Genomic DNA, 24,453 nt, shown 5'->3' on the forward strand with positions numbered 1-24,453 from the left:
AGACTTTTTGGCTGAACTGTGTTGAACTGCAGGCTGTGCATAACGGCAAATAGGAAACAAGATTGGAAACAGATAGAATAGTATGTGGAGTCATGTTTTTGTTGTGGACATTAGGAAGAATGTTTTACATGTTAATTGCAGGGTTTTTACATTTTTGTAAAATAAATATGCTATTATATGAACTTTTGTTTTCACTTTTTATATGATGTGTGGCATTATAGCTGGGTTATGTTGCACAAAAGGCATTTTTGAGTTCTCTCTATTTCTTGGCATGGTTTTGCTGTTTGCATAGAGGTGCAGGACTTAAGATTTCAGTAAAAAAGTGAGCAAATAACGACCAAAAACCAGAGGGTTACGACCACACCTTTAAAGTCTGTTGTCTTTTGCTTCATTACATAGGATGTGGGAGCCTACATTGTTGGCACCATACCACATTGTTGAATCCAGAAAGACTTCATATTTATTTACAGTATCTGGCGCACGATCGGAATTTGAATCTTCACTTTTGTATTCGTGAAGTCGTTTCGTGATTGGATGATGCACCTTTCAAGGTAATGCAGAGGACATATTACACAGTAAGGTTGTTTAATTAGACGGCCATGACATTCTTAGCCATTCATAATTCTTGCTGCCAAATTTCATAATAAAAATTGGTTTGACAAATGCACTTATATAACATGAATTAAATACCAGGTGTCCACTGTGAGAGATGAAGCAGTCAGCGGCCCGATGGAGAAATCAGAGTAATTCTTCCTTTTGTGTTCCTGTTTTCACACACCGGTCACCGTCCAAGGTTCTGACTTGGAGTTGATCTGAGGTGTCTGAGCCGTTTGAAATGATTTCAAAGCTTTATTGTGACCACCCACATATGGAATTACTAGTTTATTCATCCAACGGGGCTTTGATGACCATATGGCCCAGAAAACATCAAACACGTAACTGATGTGATGTTGCGATTGTGAACGCAGTTAGTGTGTTTCTCTTTTATCGGCTGTTTCCAAATGAACTTTTACAACAAGCATCCATCCAAACGTCTGACTCAAACACATTCACACACGGATCAAATTTCCCAACAAAGAATGTTTATGCACCTTATTCCTGCGAAAGTGGTATATGAGCACCATGCTGATGAAGACGATCAGGATGCAGAGGCACTGGAAGGAGAGCACGGCCATGCGAAGGGCGCCGTCCTCTCGGGCCACGCAGGGAGTGTCGTCTTTGCAGTAAGCGCAGCCCTGCTGGCAGGGCAGGCAGTCGCTAGAGGAGCCCTCGTCTGCGTTGGGACCGCTGTCGGCAGCTTTTCCCTTTCTCCCCATCCCTGTCAAACACAAGATGGATGAGTGAGAAAGCAGCTCCAACATTTCAAATGCTCAAAGACAGAAGAAATGCACCCAGTAATCTTTGTGTCACCGGTTGATCAGAGCATCATAGACATCATTGTCGTTGAGCTCCAGCGGAGTGATGGATAACAAAGAGTGGAGCTAATGTCAGCATTTCAGAAAATATATATCCACGCACTCGTGTACCCAAAAAAATCCCTGCTGTGATTGATGGAAACTGGTTATAGCAGGCGAGGAGAGAAGTGTTAAGAGTTGATGGAACAAATAAAAAATTGTTATCTAAAAGAGCTTCAGGTAATGACTAAATAATAAATACAGTTCCATTAGCTAAAAGTAAAGAAAAACTGTTGTCATTGTTAGCTAATTCAAATTAATTAAAAATTTGTTAATAATAATGGATAAAAATTTTAACTGTTAGCTACAATAAATGAATAAACTCAGTTTAGCGCTGTTAGCTTTTAGTAATGAATAAACTATTAATAGCAATTAATAGAGAGATAGTTAATAGTTAGATTTTTAAAAAAAATAAAAAATTTGAAATTGTTAGCTAAAGGTAACTAAGTAAGACACTTAACAGAAGTAGGCCAATGGTTAAATAATGCTAAAAATGATGGATAAACAGTTGGAACTGTTAGCGAAATATAATTGACAAACTAATTAAAAATGTTGGAATAAAAATGGCTAAAAATTACAATTTTAGTTAATCGATAAATAGGCTTGATCACTTAAAATAGCAAATGCAGTTACAACTGTTAGCTTCAAGTAGTACATAAACAGTTAAAAATGTTAAGTAACGTTAAAAAACAGTTAAAAGGGCTACCTAAAATTGATTACCTAAAATAATGAATACAGTTATAGTAGTTGCTAAAAGTAATAGATAAACAGTCAAAATTTAAATTGTTTGAAATCGTTGGATAAAACAAACAAGTAAGCGGTTTAAAATGTTAGCAGAAGCTAACAGCTAAGCAGTTGAAATTGCTAACTGAAAGAAATGAATAACAATTGACACCAATAATGTTCAGTATTGGGTGAAATAGTTATTGAAGGGACGGTAATTAGACAGATAAAAGGATTTTAAATAAATTTATACTGGTGAACACAAGTGCAACAATTAATCTATTAGTTGTCAACTAATAAATCAATCACCAGCTATTTTGACAATCGATGAATCGTTTTGAGTAATTTTTGAAGAAAGAAAGCAGAAATCTTCTGATTCCAGTTTCTTAAATGTGAATATTTTCCAGTTTCTTTACTCCTTTGTTACAGTTAACTGAATGTTGTTGGGTTATGGACAAAACTAGACATACGAGGACGTCATCTTAGACTTTGGCAAACACTAATCAGTCAATTAGAGCTCATAAAATCGATTATCTGGCTTAAAAATCCTGGCTTTGTGAGTGCTTTTGGAACAACTGCTTTAGGGAACTCCAGCTTAAAACGTTACCTGTGAACGTCTAGTCCAGGTTTTATTTTAACACAGTGTCGATTCACGTTTTACACACCGTATTCCACGATTACAAAGAGGATTGTGTAGCAGCGGCGGCGATCATTTTAAGTTCCCTTGTTATTGAATTTTCCTCCGGATCCGTGGAGATGCTTATCCCTCTCTGACCTTACAAGGAGCCATCGACATTGTGTCAACACCAGAGAGATGGATCTATATGTGTGAACATGAAAAGTCAACACCGCTGCACCTTGTTCAGTCGCTGGCATATCATACACGGCTGATGACTGTGGCTCCCTGGTATAAAGCACACCGAGATATGCTGGCACTTTATTTTACCTCGGCAAGGACTGGGACGATGGGGAGTCCGTGAGCCCAAGATCTGGGCGGGGAATATGAATGCATTGAGGAAATACCGCTGAGGTTGAAGTAGAAGTTCTGCCTGAAGTGGAAACTTTGGAGAGCAACAATGCAGAAATGTGATATGATTGCAAAAGCTAAAAAAGAAAAACTCCCTCTCAGGGTAAACTAAGGTAAAAACCAAACAAACCCCGGGGACAACGTGCAGCAAGTGGACCGATTTATATAGAAATCCCTTGAGAGATGCCCATATGGCTGGATAGATAACGAATTTTTGGACTTATAGAGCTTTTATAGAGGCTTTATTGGAAACAGCCATTGTCTCAGAGATTTGCGGGGATTTTGCCTTTAAAAAGAAACTGGCCTATTTTTCAAAGCTATGACTCTGCACATCATTGATCCCTTCAAAAGGACTACTTATCTCCGTAGCAATGAGTCACATCCTTTAGCTCGCGCTCATTGGTTTTGTTGCCGCCACATTTTGAGTGACAGTCGGGGAGGAAGCTTAGCTACAGCAACTTCTCTCTTGTATTTATATGCGAGATCCACAGTGGAAGATCACCGGGAGACAAAAGGAAAGTGAGTTGCACAGGCTTCCTCTGCAAAGGAGTGTCAAGGATGTCCCCTTGTGGATTAACAGGCTTGTTATTGGCCCCATGGTGGGCCAGACTGCAGCACTATACGCCTCGCTAACAGGCTTGCCTTTCCTCTCTATTGTTGTCTTCTCAAATACACACACATACACACACACACACACACACACTCAGCTTTCATGCAGACTTGCACACATGAACATGCAAGTTTGTGTGCACTCTGGCAAAACAGCACAAGAAGGCAGACAGCACAGATATCCAGAGCTTTGAGAGAGACAGACACACAGAGAGAGAGAAATATTGTGGAGCCTTTTGCTTTTTGGTGCATGAAGAAAAAGAATTTTAGAGAGCATGGCAATAGGATGGTGCAAAAAAAAAAAAAAAAAATCGAGGGAAGAAAAGGAAGGAGGGGAAGGAAAATGGGTGAGAAAAGAGGATAAAATTGAGACAGACACACAGGAACATTGTGTATGAGGTCTGAGTGGGATGAGGCAGGAGGGAAAGTGGAATGAAATGAAAGTATGGCAGAGAAAGTGATGGAGGGCAGGTGAAAACCACTGGGGTTCTGTGTCTGCAAAAGCCTTTTTTAATTAACTCGCAGCAGACAGAATAAACTGGAGAAAGTAACTACCATTAAAAAGATATTTCCCATCTCGAGCCAGATTAGCCTCCCCAGGTACCGGGGCTACTTCAATTTTCAGACAGGGCAGATAGGGTTCCTGCAAATAGCTGACGGTCCTCTGGATAAAGTGCAACTTTTAAGCAAAGTTGGAATTAATAAAAATGAACTTAATGTCAAGTCATCTGCTACGTTTGTAGTGAAAAAAAAAACGTAACAAACCTCCATTCATATATTCAGCATGCATTAAAAATTGCACTTTGTTGCAGATTTGGATGTAAATTTGCAGCAAATTAACAGACAAAAAAACTGCTTCAAGAGCTTAATATTCCTAAAAAAATAATAATAATTCACATCAAAGTACAAGTGACCTTATTGTAAAGGGGTTTCTACAGCTTCTCTGACTCATGACGTGATTTTTAGGCCATAAATTCTTTGTAAAACCACTTTCTTTCCCCCTTTTGTTGACTCTGAGTGGCACTGTTTGGTACTTTGTAAGTCTATACAAGAAGCTCAAAACTGATGACAAATAAATATTTTATGAACCAGTGTAAGAGGTACCATTTGGGTAAATAACTGCATCGCAAAGTATTGAGTATTGTGGAAGTCTGACACAGCAACCTTCCAAATCGAATTCGTTTCTAGCTTTTCCAGGACTTTGAGCCACATCTGGACTACAATCAGTAATAAAAGCTCTATAAAAAGCATCTTTTTTTTTTTTACAGTTCATATTGTCGACGCATAAGCACAGGGATAATTAATAACATTACTGATGGCTGTGCTCCATTTAGGTGAGTCAGATCAAGGGTTCGGTACAGTTACATGAGACTCACTTCGTCTTTAATGTCAGCTGCTCCGCGTGTGCGTCGGCTGCTCTTATGAGGAGTCAAAATGTCTGCCATGAAAAAGGGTAATTTCCAAGGTCAAGAATGAACTCTGAGGCTAATTCTGACTGGTTACCTCTAAAAGGTAACTACAAACCACTTCAGTCCTCAAGAAGTCACGTGATTGTTGAGTCTTTATCCGCTTTAAGTGCTTTGAGGCAGCTTCAAATTCATACGGCTTGAAGTCCATGTGGGTCATTTTAGATTTAAAAATACGGCAAATACAATTATATAACTGCGTCTTTGTCATGTAGCAAGAACATAGAGCTGTATATGTGTGGAAACCCTGCATTATGTACTAATAATAAAGTAGAACTACTGCATCGATTAAAACTTTAGTGTTACTGAGTGTCAGCTCAATAATGCACAAGACTGCTACGTTGGAAAAGCACCGCAATAAACAGGCTGTTTGTTTGGTTTTCACATCACTGTCATGATCTCTTGGACTAATTTGGCAGCTGTTGAAGGAGCGTTGCGCCGCACATGCTGTTGGAAACGTTTGAAAGTTTGAGAGACTAAATATTCTTTTCATCTCTGAAACATTTGCTTGGACTCGGATACAATTAGCCGACTGTGGTTTCCAAATGAGGAAAAAGGGGTCAGTAAGTTGTGCACTTTTCTGCCATTTAAACCTTTCAAACTAATGTGAGGATCGTTATTTTGCAAAGCAATGGTTTGGTCTCTTGTCTGTCTGAAATAGTTTGAGAAATGCACAAGAGACATCATCCATCTGGGCTCATGTTTTGAGCATCTTATACCTCTAAATGATCTCTAACATCGCAAATCAGCTCAGGGATTACATTTACAACCCTGAACGAATCAGAAAACAAGAAAATGCACTTTACATTTATGTTCATTTTACACATTTCAGCTTCATATCGTCACTTCCACTTGATAAATTAGATATTTCACCAACTTCCCGTCCCTCTATTCCTTCTCCAAACACATTTTAAACACAGATGTTCTCAGCATTAAAGCCCTAAATTCATATAAAATAATGACAAATGTGTTAAGTTATCATGTATTTTAAAAGTCCGTCACCAAAAAGTAGTGGCACACAGGTTGTTCGCATGTTGCAATCTGACAAAAACAAACTCTTCTGACAGCTGACGTCTAAATGTAATTTAATAGAGTCTACACGCAGCGCTTGAACGTGACTTACTTGTAAAACCGTTGACGGCCACTCTGTTGGGATGGTAGAATCCTTTCTTGCAGTGGCACTTGTACTTATCGAGGACAAATCCATGACCACGGATCGGCAAACACTGCGGAGAGAAGAACACACGCACGTCAAACACGCAGAGAGGACGACGGCTGCCGTTTCAAATAGAGTTTTCCCAATAATAAGTCATTTAAAATCGACCATTTTAAAAGCGCGTAATCTCAGACTGATGAGACCCCAATATAAAAGCAATTAAAACGTGTCAATACCCAACCCAAAGTAAAGCCGGCGGATGAAATTCAGCGAACAGACCGCGGGATCAAATGTCTTGCGGGAGGGACACGGGTCTAATTATTTAAGTTGTGAGATTCCTCTCTCTGTCTAACTGTGCCTTCTCGCCACTCAATATTAAATTAGCAAAGCCTCTTCCATTTGATTGAAAGTCTGATAGGAAACAGGCTGAGGGCTGCTGAGAAAAACACGAGGGGCGTCAGGGGGCATCCTTGGCAGACATTGTGCGCTGTTTGCCAAATTACAAGATATAATTAATAGCTAAATTAAGAACAGACTTATTTGCCTGATTAGAGAATAACCATTAATTTTATTTCTCGTGGGGATGAAATTCCATCTTCTCCTCAACGCATTCAGGTCACCGACACAAACCACCAGATTTTCCTCCTTCTTCTCGTCTTGTTTCTCTGCCTCCTCCAACTCCACAACAGTCCTGTTTTCACACAACATGTTTTTCTAAGCGGAGACGATAATGACTTATGATTCCCAAGAAACGACGAGGGGCCCAGAATAGCAACGGTACTTCAGCTGACACTTGACACGCCATCAAGTGTTTGTGACCTGACGGAGAGATCTGGAGGCGAGGCCGGTGGCGGCGTCTAAATGAAGCACCAGTCACTGCGATGCTCTTCACGGCGGACTGGACTGTGCACGTCTTAAGAGGCAGCTATTTCTGACTGTCTCTCAAGGTCCTTGCCGAGGTCTGAATGCATTTTTCAGTCTGAGTAGCCGAGGCCCCTTCAGCCTCGAGAGGCCGGCCAAAAGCACGAGGTAATTACCAGGTTACTATTCAGCCAACGAGTTCCTCAGACGAATTCAACTGGAAGGGACCAAAGCATTGTTTCAGTGGTAAACGGATCTTAAATCTGTAAACCAGTGGATGCACTATTTGCCCGTTAAAAGAACAGCGACATAGCCATTACTGAAATAGTTGCTCATTTATTTCTAACATCCATCACTACAGATTCATATTAGCACATAAAGGTCCCAGTCATTCTTCTTTTCTTTCTAAATTACATTATTTACTTCACTTTAGATTAAAATTAATGATTTTGTATGAATGTGTTTCACAATAAAGTGTGAAATGAAGACTTTTTTTTGGCCTACTGTTGCATCAACATCACGCAACTTGCAAGTTTCTTGCTTAAGGAGGTTGGACTGGTGGTGGAGGAGGCATAAACCACAGAACTTCACCCAGAAGGCTCCACTTTGGGTTCTATGTGGCATTTCTGTCATCTTCTTTTACTTTTATTTACGCTACAAAACAACTTGGTTAAGTTTAGGCAACAAAACTACCCACTAAGGTTTCTGAAAAGATCACGGTTTGTGTTAAAATACAAAAGCATCAACCACAAAGCTCCGGTTGTTTTCTAAATTGCAAGAATGACCAAGAAAACCTCAAGAATAAACCTTGAAAAATGTAGGTAGCTCACAATTTACAGCCTTTTTTTTTTGTTAAATGATGCATTTTGAGCAGAAGACCAACACAGGTAACAGACAGTTTTTGCGACATTCACAAATATCACCCAACTCTACAGAGCCTCTTAGCATCTTCTGACCTATTTACATGGGACAAGTATTACCTGGGAACTTCTAATAATTTGAAATATCATCATTTGTAGACAGAATTTGGAATTATCTACCACATTTTGCCACATATAAAGGTAGTAAAATTGGCCAAACTGCCATCTCAGTGATGGGGAACATGTTTTTATTTCTATTTTGCAATGGTTTATGTTTTCTCTGTACCTTTATTTTGCCTCTTTCCTGCTAGAGAACAATGGAAGCTGCATTTATGATTATAAATGAAAGTTTGGAGAACTTTGGACGCAAATTCAGGAGGTCCATGTTACTACACAGCAGGAAAGCTCAAATCCATCAGAACAGCAGAATCTTAAAGGATGATTAGATGGATGACATGCAGTGAGGAACATTTTTGCTGGCTTTCAATTGGCTCAACAGGCATCATGTGACGGCCTGTTAAAGTATTTCCTGGTAACTTTGCTTCTCTTCTGCAAATGTGCCACACGAAACACAGACATGGGGAGATTTCTAAAGCACGAGATGCCCAGGTTATGCTCATGCCTTGCCAGTAGGTTGCTTTCATTTTTAAACGTGCAGGCAGCTGCTTCATTTAAAGAGCCATGTGTTCCCCTCAGGAGTTGGTGGAGACCAAACCAGAGCTAAAAGATGACTGACTTAAATCCATCGCATCTCCAGAAACACGACTCCAAATGAACTCTGATGCTGCTAAAAGTAAAAAAAATGGGCTCCGACACGTTCATCAGCCGATCATTGTTATTCCTAGTTCTCTGTGGATTAAAAGGGAAAACAGCAAACCACCATGGCAACCACTGGGAGCTTACAGTAAACTTGTAAAAGCATATCCAAGCAAACACAGATACTCTGGAGAACAATGAGGAAAAAATAGATAAAACATAATTATGAAAGCCTTAAAAGAACCCTCTTCAGCAGAACAAGAGCATAAACAAAGTGCAGGATATGTTTACTGTGTGTTGGTGCGACGCTTTTTAACGTTTTTGAACTGTTCACAGATCAAACCAGCTCTTTGGGTCGAAAAAAAATCTAATCTAGACTCCTGTATGAGCTAATGTGTCTTTAGTTAATGGCTCTAAATGACAGCAAAAGCTAAATGCAAACACTTATTGGAGATATTTACTGTTTGGATTTTTCCAGTTAGTTTACTTCAACCCATCCTGTTGGCTATATGATCCACCATTCTGGAGTCTGTCACATTAATTTAAGGCTGCTGACTTGTGCATTCCTTCATAAAAATCCTCCCGGTGTAGCTTTAAATGAGGACTGCGGCGCAACATGAGTCAGGTAGCCGATTTCATCTCCGATTCCCCAGCAGTCGTCTCCTCAGGACAGGTGGAGCGTGCTGCAGCTACCGCCTGCCACTGTTAATATTCCCACCTCACGGAGACACTGGAAGAAACAGCCGGAGACAGGTGTGTGTGTGTGTGAGCATGCATACTGTTAGTGTGTGTGACAGGGAGAGCCAGGAATAGCCCTGGCACTGCAGCCCACTGCTGCCTGCTGCGGTGACTGATGCAGGGGCTCAAATGTGGAGGATGCTGAGCGGAGAAGCAGCCCACCTCCGGGCTACCTGCCACCAGTCACATGTGATCTCAGCCAGGAGCCAGAGGCAGTTCAGCGGGCCAGAAAACACAGGTTTTGGAGCATGTTTGTCTCCACACAGGTTTAAGGAACTGAGACACCCGGGACACTTTTCAGGTGTAACATAAAAGTATTGCACCGGTTCTCATAAAATTATGGATAGAAAAGTTGTTGTCTTTTTTTTTTTTTTTAACTAAAATTATTAGAAAGTTCTGCAGCAGTCTGCTAATGTTTTTAGCAAGAAGTTTCCTTTTAGTTCCCAGAATGTTCTTGATAAAGTTAGGATAACTAAAGATGTTCCAATAGTCCATCCATCATTTATACACCACTTAATCCTCACTAGGGTCATGGGGGACTGGAGTCTATCCCAGTTGACTCAGGGTGAAGGCAGGGGACACCCTGGACAGGTCACCAGTCTATCACAGGGCTACACTTAGAGACAGACAACCAAGCACACTCACATTCACACCTACGGACAATTTACAATCACCAATTAACCTCAACATGTTTCTGGACTGTGTGGGAGGAAGCTGGAAAACCCAGAGAGAACCCACGCTGCACGGGGAGAACATGCAAACTCCACCCAGAAAGATCCCGGTGTCTCCACCAGGATGCGAACCGGCGACCTTCTTGCTGTGAGGCAACAGTGCGAACCACTGAACCACCTTGCAGCCCTGTTCCAGTCGTGTTTGGTGATAACATCATCAGACCGTTGTGTCCTAACATGCCCAAAATGAAATGTCAATCCAGCTAGAATTTATTAAGTCCTAGTAATGTTTTCAGCAACAAGTTTCCTTTTAGTTCCCAGAACGTTCTTTTAAAGTTAGGATAACTAAAGATGTTCCAATAGTGTTTGGACATAACATTTTTTAGACCGTTGTGTCCTAACCTGCTCAAAATTGAATGTTTCCCCAAAATATATATATATTTTGTTCTACAAACTTTCTAAAAAAGTTGTAGTAATGTTTTCAGTGGGATGTCTTTTTTGAATGTTGTTTTTAAAGGCAGTGATCTTAAAATGTTTTCTTAAATGTTGCATTTAGAATGTTCTTCCTTTTTTCCCCCCATTTTTTAAAAATGTTTTGTTGTCATGTAACATAATCTGACAACATCCTCCAAACATCTTCTGAACGTTAAAACATTCTGTCCTTTGTCACCTTTAACCTCACGGAAACATTAATTGAAATTATAAATATCCTTATGATGTTCTTTGAACATTAGATTAAAATGATTTCTTCAAAGAAGAACGTATTTAAATTTTAAGTGTAGCCAATGTTATGGGAACATTTCCTGAGAATGTTCTTTGTTGTTATCATGCAACACAGTGGAACATTGTGCGAACGTTTTATAGATTACATATTGTGTCCCCTTAACAACCAAAAGTGGACATTTTTTAGGATTAATATGTAATTTAATCGTTCTTTTAATGATTTTACTAGATATTAACTCAACAAAACCAGGATAATCTATAACATAACAGTAAATTGTTCAAAGATTACAGCTAAAAACAGTTTTAAAAGACTTTTTTTTTTACAGTGGAGGAGATAAAGCGTTTTCCTCTGAGAGGGATTCACTCTCCAACTGTCTGCCTATTTAGCAACGAATAAAAATAGAGCTGAAACAATGAGTCAGCTGAAGGATTATTGACAACTATTCAGTCCTTTATTACTGTTATTTCTTCTCAGGCATTTTGCGGGTCCAGACTGACTTTGGTTTTCGGTCTCTTCCTCCACTGCGATGGATGTATTTTTAACTTTAGGGTGTTAATTATTTAAAGGAATAATCAGCAGATGAATCAATAATGAAAAGCCGAAGCACGACTAAATTTAATTTTCAGAATCAACATATCGGCGTAGATGACACAGAACACAGTCACGGTGTGTGTAGCGTTATGCTATTATCATAATCTTCTCTGCTCAGAAGAAAACACACTGTTATAGCATTTCAAAGCGAGCATGCATAGGCACTGACCTACTTCTATATGCATGACATCTGCCGCGGCAACTCAGGCGGCTACACCGTTCCTTCCATAATGAGGTGGACGGTATCGCCAGAGAGCACACATCACATCAGATTGCTGACAATTAATTAGGTCTGCAGTCAATGATTGAGAAAAATGCATTCGACTGCACAGATTCTGTTGTTTCAGATTAAATCTGACGCGTATATGAGAAGTATAAGCTGTTTAACCGAGCCGACGGTTATATAATATTACCTGTCTGGTGAGGAATAAAGCAGTCGTGTCTATTACAGTGCTGTCAGTGCATCACCTGCAGAGATAAGTAAATAAGAGCCACCTCATTTATTCTTTATGACAGTCGCATGCACTCGTACTGTATGCACCCCGGGTCCCCCCACCAGCATTGTTGTTTACATCCCAGCTGTGGCAGCTGTCAATCACGCGCGCCCTGACATGCTAATTGCCATGGTGACATGTGTGTGACCGCGAGCAAGGGCCTTTTTATCGGAGTGCGTCACGCTGTCACACCAGCATGGCCTGCCTGCGACACAACGCTTCGAACAGAAATAGACACAACACGCACTCAGTCTCTCTCTCCGGCTCGTATGTGGTTCCTCACATCAGTGCTGTTTGTAACACGACACATTTTAATCATCAACACAGCCCGATTTGTAATTTCTTAGTTTTGAATTAGGCCTGAATAAAAAGGAGGAACCAGAAGTCCATGTTAGCTCAGACACAATGGCTTAAATAACGTGCTTCTACAAGTATTATCATTTATCTCCGTTTTTTAATAATTTAAGCTGAACTCCTTAATTTTAACTAACAGATATCAAAATGTGATGACATAATAAAACACCTTGGCATGCAACACCTTAAAACCCCCTCTCTGGTATCGATTAAATCCCTAAAAACTCATCTCCAGGTGCCCTAAATTATACATTTACAAGATTTTTCCCCATGAAAATAATCACTTCCTGTGGTAAAACACTTTATATATAAATGTACGCTGTTCTTTACTCAAGAGAGCAGATCTATGAAGTTCCCACCTCAATTTACACTGTAAAAAATTCTGTAAAATATATTTTTTCTGGGATTTTAGTGAACATTATTTGTAAGTTAACAAAACACGGACAATCTGAAAAAAATACAATAATATTAAATTAAACTGAATTGAATTGAACTGATTTGAATTCAATTAAATTAAATTAAATTTGTTGAACATGAATTGCCATTTTACAGTAATTAAAATACAAGATTTTGTTTTTCAAATTATGGCAAATATCTGAAAAATAAATCAAGTGAAAGACATTCTGTAAATAATAATAATAATAATAATAATAATAAAAATAATAATAAAGAAATAATTATATTTTTTGCTGTTTTATGTACAGCAGAAATTATGTAAGTTTACAGTCAAACGTTAAAAAAAACAAAAACAAATTACCATTTATAAAAATGCTGATTTTTGATGCAGACATTATTTATAGCTTTGGCCTGTTTTTCTTCTTTAAGGTTTGCATGTAAATTAATGATTTTTTCTGTGATTTGTGAGTTGTCATCCTTAATTTATAACAATTTTTAACAAGGAAAATGTGTCAACGATTTTCTAACGATCAAGAATTTCACAGGAAAAGCAAAGAAAAATCTCAAAAATAACCACATTTTATGTCTTAAATAAACGCCAGCCTATGTTTCTTTTTCTTTCCAGTCATTTAAATCATCTCATGACTCCTCAGATTTTTTTTGCTTGACCCCCTTGAAGCTGGTGTTTTCTAGAACAACATGCTTCCATACCTATGGCAATATTCTGTGTTTGTCTCTCTCCTGTTTCAAACACCTAAAACATAAAGAAATGGTTTTTCCCAGTTTGCTGTCTGAGCTCCTGACCTCAACCTCCAACCTCTGGATTGACGGCTGCATTCGACCTCATCGATGCTCTTCTGATTAAATACGATGACATTTCTGCAGCCAAAACACCCCACAGACAAAAAAAGGAACCCCTATTTCTCCAATAAGGAATCTGTTGGACAAACTTCACCAACCAGAATGCATCAGTTTGACTATAAATGACACCAGGAGTATAACTTCAGACCAGCTGATGATATTCTAGTTCCACACTGGCGTAAGACAACACTGGACTCCAATTATCGGCTTTGGTTTCTAAGACTCTGGGCTGCTTTCAGAGCCCCACTATTGACCCTGACCTCACTGTGGACGGCCTGACGCTGTGCACGACCTCTGACCAGCGCATTGACGGTGAATGTGGATTAGTATTGAACACACTGAATTCATTCTGGCAAAGCGGGGCCAGATACTTGAACCATAAAGGTCCAGTAAAGATCATTTCAGACTTGATAAAGGGTTTCACAAGCATGTTATCACAATTATTGTAACTTAAAATGATTTTATAGGATGATTTTTACTATCTGTAGAGTGTTCATTTACATTTTTTTTTTACTTGATCTAGTTGTTTTTCTTGTTTCATTACATTTAAGAAGGTTTACTCAAAAAAAGTAGAATGAATAAACAGCCAGCTGGTGCATTTATATTATATGTACATACATAAATTAGTATAAATTAATGATTTAACTTTTTTTTTTTAAATTAAACTCCAGATATAGATCCACAAATGGGATGTTTGACATCTTATTTTGCACTTTTATATATTATTTGTTAATTATTGATGATTCTTATACATTTCTTGGATGGTTTTTTAATGACCAAATGGGCCAATCTAGATTTTCATTGTTTTATTTCACTTTTATTTTAAAGGAATCGATTTCTAAATGAACATCTCAACTCTTACTACTGTTTATACACGAACAACTAATTTTCTCTTGTTCAATTTTCTGGATGAAACCACTAAAAAGAAACACTAAAAATGATGTTCTTCCCCTGAGAGGCTATGTTTAAAGCTGAGCTAAGTTTAAGCTGCATCTTGTAACTGTATATTCCACTGTAACACTCCCTGCACATAAATACACGCACCTACTACATCTACTTCCTCTCGACATCAAACACAGCCGTTCTCCTCCATCACCTCCCCACGACATGGAGCTGGGGAATAAAAAAAAGCAACTCCAAGTGCAGCACTAATTGATGCAGAGGCCAGGCGTCTTCCACCTGACCAGGAAACCAGGAACTAGCTTAATTCTGCCGGCTAATTAGAGCCCGCCGTCGCCGCCGCCGACTCTTCCTCGCTTTGAAATAAGCCCACGCGCTTCCAGTCCAACATAGCGCCCTAATCAAGCGCTAATAGGCCTCTGTAGATATTTGTAATGATCCTACAGAGTGCAACATAAACCCCGAGGAAAGCTTATCATCCAATAATTACAGATTGAACTATAGAATACACAGAAATGAAGTTAGAAGGAAGGAAGGAGGAGGAGGCCAATTTATCCTGCACATACGGTTTGTTTGCACATGTGTTCAGTGTGCTGTGAAACAGCAGCTCGACATGCAGCGAAACCAGATGATGCAGGAGGTCTGTGTGCGTCTTAAAGGAAAGGATAAGAAAATGGTCCGGTAAGCACCGAAATGTCAAGCTGCTGTTGTTCTCATGAGCCTAATGAGATCCGGAAAATGAGACGAATGCATGTGAAGCTCATTGATTTTATAGGTTTAAATAAAGCAACTGCTCATAAGGATCCTGCAAGTGCAAAGAAAAAAAAAAAGGTGGTGTTGGAGGAGATTTGTCCAACCTGGGTGTTGGATATTTTAATAAAAATAGTGGTTTGCGGTTACAAACAAGGAGGGTCGGACCAAAAAGGATGAAAATACTAAGATTCAGCACTAAAAGGTGGTCATTTCTCCTGCAAGTCCCAACGCCTGAAGCCAAACCACACTTAATGCTCATGTTAAATTGCATTACAGTCAATGTGAAAAGCTAATAATGCAATCTAATAATAAGATGAATAGAAGAAAAGGCCCAGTCACTTATGAGTCACTACTCTTGATCTCACTTAGAATAATTAGAGGAGAAGAGGGGCTGCAGCCAAACGTCTCATTCATGAAAACCCAAAAGTGGGACAATCAGTAACAGAAATAATGGCAGCGAAAACTATTTTTACCGCCAAGTCGATTAAAAAGTGCCGCAGTTTGTCAGAAATGGGTTACACAGCTTATTTTATACAAGTCTGTACGCTGTGTAAACACTATTCCTACCTCTTTTTATGATGTCGTTTACTCCTGGTAGATAAAGTGCATCTTCTCAAACCTTTATTGATATCATAATCTACATACAACACATCACAGTAAAATATTAAACCACAATTAACTTTTGCAAACTGTGTATTCCTAAATTGGAAGTACTGAACAATAGGATGAAGGGTTTTGTTGACATTTTTCAGCCTTGGTCATAAAACAGGAAACACATATTCAAGGGGACTCAATGCATTAAAATGTCCACTATTACTCTTTCAAATGTCACTAATACTGAGTATGGCCGCCCCTGACATGGATCAATGTCATGTCAGTCAAGTTTGCACATTTCATGTCTTGTCTTTCCTGTTTCATTTTGTAATCACTAACCTGTTGTCTCTGTTTTAGATTTACTTCCCACACACCTTCCCCCATCTCGTCACACCTGCTCCCTGATGGTTCCCCTCACCCATTTCCCATCCTCCCTCATTACCTCTTGTATTTTACCTCGTGTGTCTCACAGTCTCGTTGTACTTGACGGTCCTCGTCCCAGCGTTTTCATAGTCTGCTTTGTGTACGACCTCATTTCTGACCTCGCCTTCTTACCTCTCATTTTTTGGATACCTTTGCCCGTCTGATTGATCACCGGTGCCTGGTAATAAACCTGCGTCTCTGCCTGATCCTGTTTGTGTTGTGCACTTGTGTCCACCTGTTCTGACTTCGTGAGTTCTTGACAATCAATGCGTTGAGACATGGTGGCAGACTGTCCACTAGCTTGTCGATGGGCAGGACGTCCCACTCTTCAGTCAGATCACAAAGTCAGAATTTGTTTCACCTGGTAACTGGGACTCAGTATGTAATCACCCTGGTCAGAAGTGATTACTGATGAGTATAATCAGAAATAAAAAACAAACAATATTCCAATTTTATGGGCAATGGTGTGCATTCATTTTAGGTTCGCTTGAGGAAAACATGCACCACAGAATGCGTCACTAGTGGGCAGACATCCTGCATGTTCAGAACACATACAGGCAGTCAGGGGTGAGCTGATTGGTTCACTTACAGTAAATCTGGACAGAAATCCATGCATTTTGCTGCTATTTTTTTTGCATCTAAACTGTTCATTCTCAGTTTCTCATTTTGGTACTGGTGACTTTCCTTTTGCTAAAACCTTCAAAAACTCCTCTGTGCAGGAAAAAAACATCCCTTGCAGTAGAAAAACTGCAACATGGAGGGAAACATGACAATAAAAACCAAAGTATAATACAAAAGAAGTCTTATATTAAGTTAATAAGACAGGCTAGCACTGCCCTCTAATTGATTAAGAAAGCTGGTTCTCGACTTGTTTGTGCCATAAGTTGGACTGTGAAGCGCATCGCTGTTTACGTGGAACTCTGTGTGTTTGATCGAGAGTCGACGAGACAGAAAGGCCAAACGGAGGGAACGACTTGACGTCAAAATTTTCCCTCCAGGCTGGCATCATACTTTTTTTTAAGGCTCTCGGAGCAAACACGGGGCTTAACAAATTGGTGCAGGATTTCAGGTTTGTGCGTCGCTCTAACTCAGAAGCACAGGGCAAAAGAAAACACACACATTTATATAAAAAGCCTCCACAGTTAGAGAGACGCTGCAGAGAGCCGGCGACTGTGGCTCAGCGCTCAGAGGGACAGCTAGACGGCACAGCCAGGCCTTTAAACGAGGTCAACTAGCAGGAGTTAGCCGGAGCGGAGCTGCAACGGACCAGCGGGGGCCTCGCTTTGGGTGCCGTCCAAAGACCAAAGCCTAAACACCAGCAAGATAAACACTCTGGCCTGAAGGGAGCAGAACACTGCCATCAGGCTGCGACGACTAAACACATACAACTGCTTAGTGCACACAACAGACGCCGCCGGGATGCTGCTTTCATAATCGCAGCTTATGTAAGTGTCAAAGCAAAATGACCAGGCGTGTATTTATCCCATGCAACGGACAGTCCTGCAGATAGATGCACCACGCATGTGCACAATTACACACAAAAGAAGGGATAACAAGCGCTGGAAAAGAGCGACAGGAAGACTTTAAAGCAGCCTTAAGGGCACAAAACACGTCATTTTGTCCACTCGTCCTACACTTTCCCTCTCGGAGCTTCCTGACTTGCAGTTCTAATCTGTAGGAGAAAGTGTTTTAGCTTTGAAATAAGACCCGTTTTCTAGTTTTTCAGATCCCAAAGGTTATAAATCTCACTGTGTGCCACTCTGAATTTGAAATGAGATTTTTGATCTGCAGTGGCGTGTTCAAATCCCAAGAATTCGCTGCCAGTCTGACACGTTTCAGTCAACTGTGGTTATCTTCACTGGTGCAAACTGGAGCCGACGTGCAGCGTCTGTACTGAGTGGAGTCGAGTCATCAGACCGTCTGTGGAGTAATGTGGAAACGTTTTGGATTTGAGAAGTACTAAAGGGGCTGTTTAGCGTATTTCAACTGCCGCACAGTCAGATTAGCTTGTTGCACTACAGTCTCTCTTTTTTTTTCTTCAACAAATTAATGTTAATTAATGTTAATTTACATATTTTTTCGTACTGTGAATTACAGATAATAATTAGTAAAATCACAGGGGGAAAAAATGTTATTTGTTTTTGTTAACCCTGAAAAAACAGATCAAACTGTAAATAATGTCCACATAGAAAACATTTATTTTTACAAATGGCATTCATTTGTTCTTGTACGATTTTGATCACAAACTCCTCAAAAAAATATTATTATTTTTTAAAATATTTGCCAGTGTTTGACCAAAAAATTATATATTTTGAAGATTGAGAAGTTTTTTTTTTTTTACTTCTATTTTAATTTTTTTCTTTTTTTGATAAATTACTGAAAATATCCAGTAAAATCAGAGAAAATAATATTAATTTGCATGTTCACTATAAAAAACAAAAACAAAAAAACAGATGAAAACTGTAGTTAATGTCCACATCAATATCTGCATTTTTAGAAATGGTATTTTGATTTTAATTAAGCTTGACTGTAAATTTAGACTATTTTTAATATATTTATATTAGCAAAAAATGTTGTTATTTCGATATATTTGCTGTTATTTGAAAGAAAAATTATGTATATACAACTATTATTATACATATTGTCCCTGTTTTGTTAAAGAACTGAAAATATGGAGTAAAATTACAGAAAAAATTATAGTTTCTATGTAAAAACAAACAAACAAACAAACAAAAAACAGGTCAAAGGTGTGTGAAATTACACCACTTAACTGTATTTAAATCAGTAAAAATAGAATTATTTAACAGATGTTTGTCATTTTTTTTCACTGTTGTTATTGGATGTTACACTAGTCTACAGCTTTTTTTCACATATTGTTTTGGCACTCTTGCTGACAGATTTTCACATTTTTTTTAAATAGATTTTTTTTTCTTACAGTGCACATGACTAACTTCACATTAAAAAATGGCAACGTTTCAGAAGAGAAGCTCAATAAAGACATCGAGAGGGCAGAAAAATGCTGCTTACTGTCCTTTCTGGGTTTAACTGACCAGCATCTGTACCTGTGCAGCAGTTTTTCAGGGTCATTTAGAAGAATCCACCCTGGACAAAGTACATTTTTCTCCCCTAAAAACTGCCCTGAAAGAGGTTCTACAGGGATTTCTCCCTGCAGTTAGAACATGCTCGAGGTTTAAGGCTGCAGGATCAGGGCCAAAGAACTCGGATATCTGAAGAAGCTCCGACAAAACCTGCTGCACTTTCACACAGAAAAGCCCCAGTCGAGGCGTCGGGGGAATTAGATCTTCCAGGATGCGTCCCGGTGGAGATACTCCTCTGCAACTGGGAAGACACCCTATAGCTGACCCAGAACACACTGGAGGGATTGTATATCCCAGCTGGTGTGGGAATGCCTCAGGAGCTCCCTGAAGGAGCGGCGGATGTGTCTGAGAGGAAGCCTGCTGCTAGAATTACATGAATACAGATAAGTGATGGATGGATGCTCTAAAACTTCCCGTGGCAGCAGTTTTTTTTTTTTTTCTTTTGCAGCAACACACTGCAAGGCTCAAGTAATTCTGCTTGTAAGACCTGAAGTGAACTGAAGGCAGCTCTAATGCATCTTTTTGTCTGTCCCTGCCCATTTCTTTGCCTATTTCTCTCCTTTGTGAGCATGCAGCTGTACTCGTTTCACATCCACTCTCGCGGGTCCCTAGACAAATGTTTTACCTCCAACATTCCGCTCTTTTCTCGTCCTCTCCGGGCCGACTGTTTGCTTTCTGCCTGGGTTTACGGCGCGCTGCTCAGGCTGCAGAGCGGATGTAAGACGTTGCCCGGGGGCCAAGTGTGTTCAAGTCTTCAAAGTGTTTCCATGTAAATTCAGAGTTCCAGCATTATGCACGGAGCCAATTAGCGGGACGGCGGTAAAGGAAGGGCTGCACTGGCAGAGTTCAAATCAGACGCGTCCTGTGATCTCTCGTCCCTCTGCATTACGGCCAGCGGTCCTCTGCACTGATGTTCCTGCCTCCTGCACCTCCAGACAGACAGGGCTGCACTGCATCTCATTTCTGTCCAATTTGTGTTTATCAGTGGCTTCATTTATCCTTAGATGATGACTGAACTCTGACAAGCAAAAATCTTCTATGTTGTTAGGTTATTATTTAATGAAACCGCAATGAGACTCTTTGTTTTTCACATAAAATACTGAAAGAGAAACAAGAATTGAGAAAAACTGTGAAAATTATATAAAGCTTTCTGAGGATCAAGAGGTAGCTGCGAAAACTGTGACAACCTGACTTAACCAGGCTTCATGTTATCTCTAAAAAAATCGTCATCATCACATGATAACACAACCAGAAATAGGGTTGGGCCGTATCGCACGGTGATACCGGTGTAATGTTAGGGGATGATATGAAATTGAAGTGCTGTTGTTTTCGTCTGGTCTGATGCACATGAAGCGAGAAGCATGGCGGCGACCGAGGAGGAGGGCGAATGCATCGACCGACACAGCAGGGCTGGACCCGGATATCGGAATATTCCGTCGTTTTGGTGGTGTCCAGACAGCAATTTTGAGATCCGAATATTCGTCCACCATCTGCTACGACCTCCCCCACTCCTTAGCGTAACTGAGAAACCATGACTTACTTGGAAGTCACATGACAAAAACTCTGAGACCTGTTGGGTGAACTGCAGGCTGTGTTTAAACTAAACAGAGAGGAACGGACAAGAAAGAGATTGAGAGGGAAATAAAATATACTTGATCAATTAAAAAAAAAAAAAAGCCCCATGGATTAAAAACACTGTACAAAGGAGCAAACTGTCAATTAGTTGTTGGAATAAAATAATATAAATAGGTGAGGATCTATGAGGCCTCAATTTAGTGAAATATTCGTAACACCTTTGGGCACTTGGACGATGTTTTTCATACAGATTTCAGTTTTTTCAATTGAATTAAATCAAATAGAAATTCAGCTTCCGTTCTATCTTTTATTATGATTCATGGCATTATGAACTTATTCTACTGGACAGAAAATATTGCTTTAATTCTCTGTACTTCTAGTCATGATTGTGCCGTTTCCATTGAGGTGCAGGACTTTATACTGCAGTGAAAAATGAACCCACAGGAAGGAAAAAATAAATCACTTGTGTCAGCTTCAGTTGGATGTGAAGGCTGCAGCTGTTGGCATAAGGGATCCAAACCTCTGACTAAATTTGGGGATGCATTGTGGGTAATGTAGGCAGCAAGGTTTCGCAAGGAAAAAGACTACATAGAATATAATTTGGTTGGATGTTAGCGGTTGTGTCGCCTCATTTTAACACATAACTGTCTAATAAGAGCGTGATTATGTCAACGAATGCAATCATCAGAGTTCTCTTTCAAAGTATTTTAACCCAAAACTAATTTTCAAGCTCTGAGGACGTTTAAAAACTGTTTCCAGGATGTAACACTCCATCTGCAGAGCCACAGATGGATCTCCATCTCAGTTCATCCTGAAGAAACTCCTTAATCTCTCGTTCTACAGCGGAAAGGCATTAGAATTATTTTTTTTGGACCTTTTTTTTTAGGACTTAATATCCTGGCTTCTTTACTCCTCCACTACAATGCTGCGTAATTCACCGGCACAAAAGGATTTGCTAAAATTGAAGGGTGAATTTAAGTCTGTTTGTTTGCGCAGCAGTGTTCTATTTCCTTTTCTATCAAAGACCCTTATCAGCTCCCGAGCATAATCACAGCTTTGGTGAGATCACTGTAGATAATTAGCAATTACCCTATTTATAGGCTCCTGAACATACTCTTAACAGTCAACATAGCGGGGGAATGTATTTAATTAGGATACTTGAAGCCGTTTCTCTTCGCCCCAAATTGGTAAAAAAAGGAGATCAGCAGGTTGAAAAGGACGCTTCGACTCTGCTCCCGACACGAGGGAATCCCTGCTCCACGATGCCGCCGAGCATCTTGCGGCGTTGGTTGGGGAGGGGGGAGAAATTCCCAAGATGCTAAAAAGACGGTTTATTTTTATCTTTACAACGCGGGGCCTGCGGATGAAGCGTCGAATGAGTGCAGAGGGAACACTCGGAAGCTGTCAGAGAAACGAGCAGATAGACGTTACTCACCGTCGCTCGGCTAATGTGGATCGCTTTCACAGACGGGGAGGGTTGGGGAGTTTTCTGACGCGGAAAATGAAGATCCGAAAAAGAATGACACATTTGGATGCATTTGTGCTGACTATAAGAAGGCTTCCCCTGTTATCTATCAGGGATTCTTTTTTTTTAGCAACATGCTAACAAATTCGTCCAACAACAATCTCCGACAAAACATTCCCGCGCTCCTGAGTCCCCGTGAATGAGTAACCGGTTTACAAAACTATTAAATTACAACAAATTAAGCACAAAGTAACATTTAATTGCACGTTTAATTGCTGTCAGTATTGTGCTCAGAGGGCATTTTAGCCGAGAACAGCGGAGCAACCCCAGACATTCAATTACAGCGTTTGATAAAAATGGCAATTTCTCATAGCCTTGTCTTTTTTTTTTCTCGAATGACTGCGAGAACAAAAGACAACTCATTAGGGGACGGAATGAGGGCTAAAAACCTCTGCGTGCATATTTCTGGCGCTCCAATCAATCTTATTTTGTGACACGCTGATTAACGAATGTCAGCGTTTTAAGATGAATCCCATCAGTTTAACCTGCCAAACGCCTTTCCAACAGTGGAGGAATAAATGAACCGAACGGAGGGAATCGTAGCCGAACGTGCCGCTGGCAGCTGTAGGTGACGCTCTGCATCCTTGAAACGCACGTGTTTCTGCAGCCGCCATGCAGATAAAGGGAAGGCGTGTTATCATAGCTGCCAATAAAATACGTGACCTTTGTCTGATTTGTCTGATGTGTGTAAGTTATAGGCAGCCTGGGCCTAAAGATTGCAGGACAGGAGACAATGAGGCGTAAATCACAGAAACAAAGCATGACATCAAGTTCTTGTGCTATAGGTCAGCAGCAGGGTTATGACCAATCAGATGTTTTTCTTTTAGCCTTTTTAAAATGCAAACTACAGCCTTAATCAGTGTAAAAGATCCCCATTGATGGAAAGTGGGGCCGATTCCATCTATGGCTGCATGCATGCATGCATGGCTGCATCAATCACAATATGAGGACAAAAATGGGCTGGAGTTGTGTAGATGAAATGTAAATGTGGTTAGTAAAACTGTCTGTCTGCACAAACACGCTGTGTAATGATGAGAAAATGCTCACGCCTGGTCAGATTAACTCATTATTTCAGGGTTAAAACCTAAACAATTTGGGGATGACACTCGTAATTGTGCACAAAGTCACTTTGACTAGACGAAGATTTCATCATATGTTCGATTTGATTGATGCTGGGAGACTAAATAAGCATTCATAGGAGAAAAAAGCTTACAAAGTCACACTGAGGAGATAAAAATAGGATCAAACCGTCACTTTTCCATGAAATCTTCTCAAAAAAGAGGTGCTTAACTATTTTTTAAAGGGTCAACATTAGAAAATCTGTGGTGAGAAACAGCAAATCTGGTCTCCACGTGGTTAATTATTTAAAGATTTTTTTGGTTAATGATAAATTTATGTTGTGGTAAATGTTGGAATTAAGGATGGACAGCAGCGGCCGTGGTTCGGGCTCCGGAGAGCGTCCAGGGAATTAAGTCAGCGTCCTAACAAGTGAGGACAACAAGTGCGTAAGTAAAAGAGACAGACAGAAAACCAGACTGACAGAAGGTGGAAGCAGACAGAGCAGCAGTTGTTCAACACTGATGGCGTTATTAATTCGGCAGCGCAGGTTACGCGGCGGAAAAATCAGCATGTGATTGAGATGATAGCAGGCTGGGCCAGGACAACCTCGTGAACCAAGGTCAAGATGCAGCAGTGATTGAACGGGCCGGGCCCAAATATCCTCCTCAGCTTGTCGACAACAGACCGAGCACCACAGCGAGGCGAAAATAAACTGAACATGCTGTGTGGATGAAAATACAAACACCGTGATGTGTCCCCTGCCACGCATCTATGTTGTGTATGTT

General features: G+C 40.0%; 1 protein-coding gene across 1 annotated transcript in view; it reads right to left on the reverse strand.

The window, feature by feature from the left end:
* The window catches only part of gpr158a (G protein-coupled receptor 158a), an 86,199-nt gene that overhangs the window by 35,951 nt on the left and 25,795 nt on the right, over positions 1-24,453 (reverse strand). The window contains exons 3-4 of the mRNA XM_008300104.1: positions 6,403-6,505; positions 1,092-1,318 (exon numbers count right to left, since the gene is read on the reverse strand). Coding sequence (XP_008298326.1) covers positions 1,092-1,318; positions 6,403-6,505 — 330 coding nt within the window. The remainder of the gene's footprint in view (positions 1-1,091; positions 1,319-6,402; positions 6,506-24,453) is intronic.

This window comes from Stegastes partitus, unplaced genomic scaffold (genome assembly GCF_000690725.1).
Source record: "Stegastes partitus isolate 25-593 unplaced genomic scaffold, Stegastes_partitus-1.0.2 Scaffold1499, whole genome shotgun sequence".
NCBI lineage: Eukaryota > Metazoa > Chordata > Actinopteri > Pomacentridae > Stegastes > Stegastes partitus.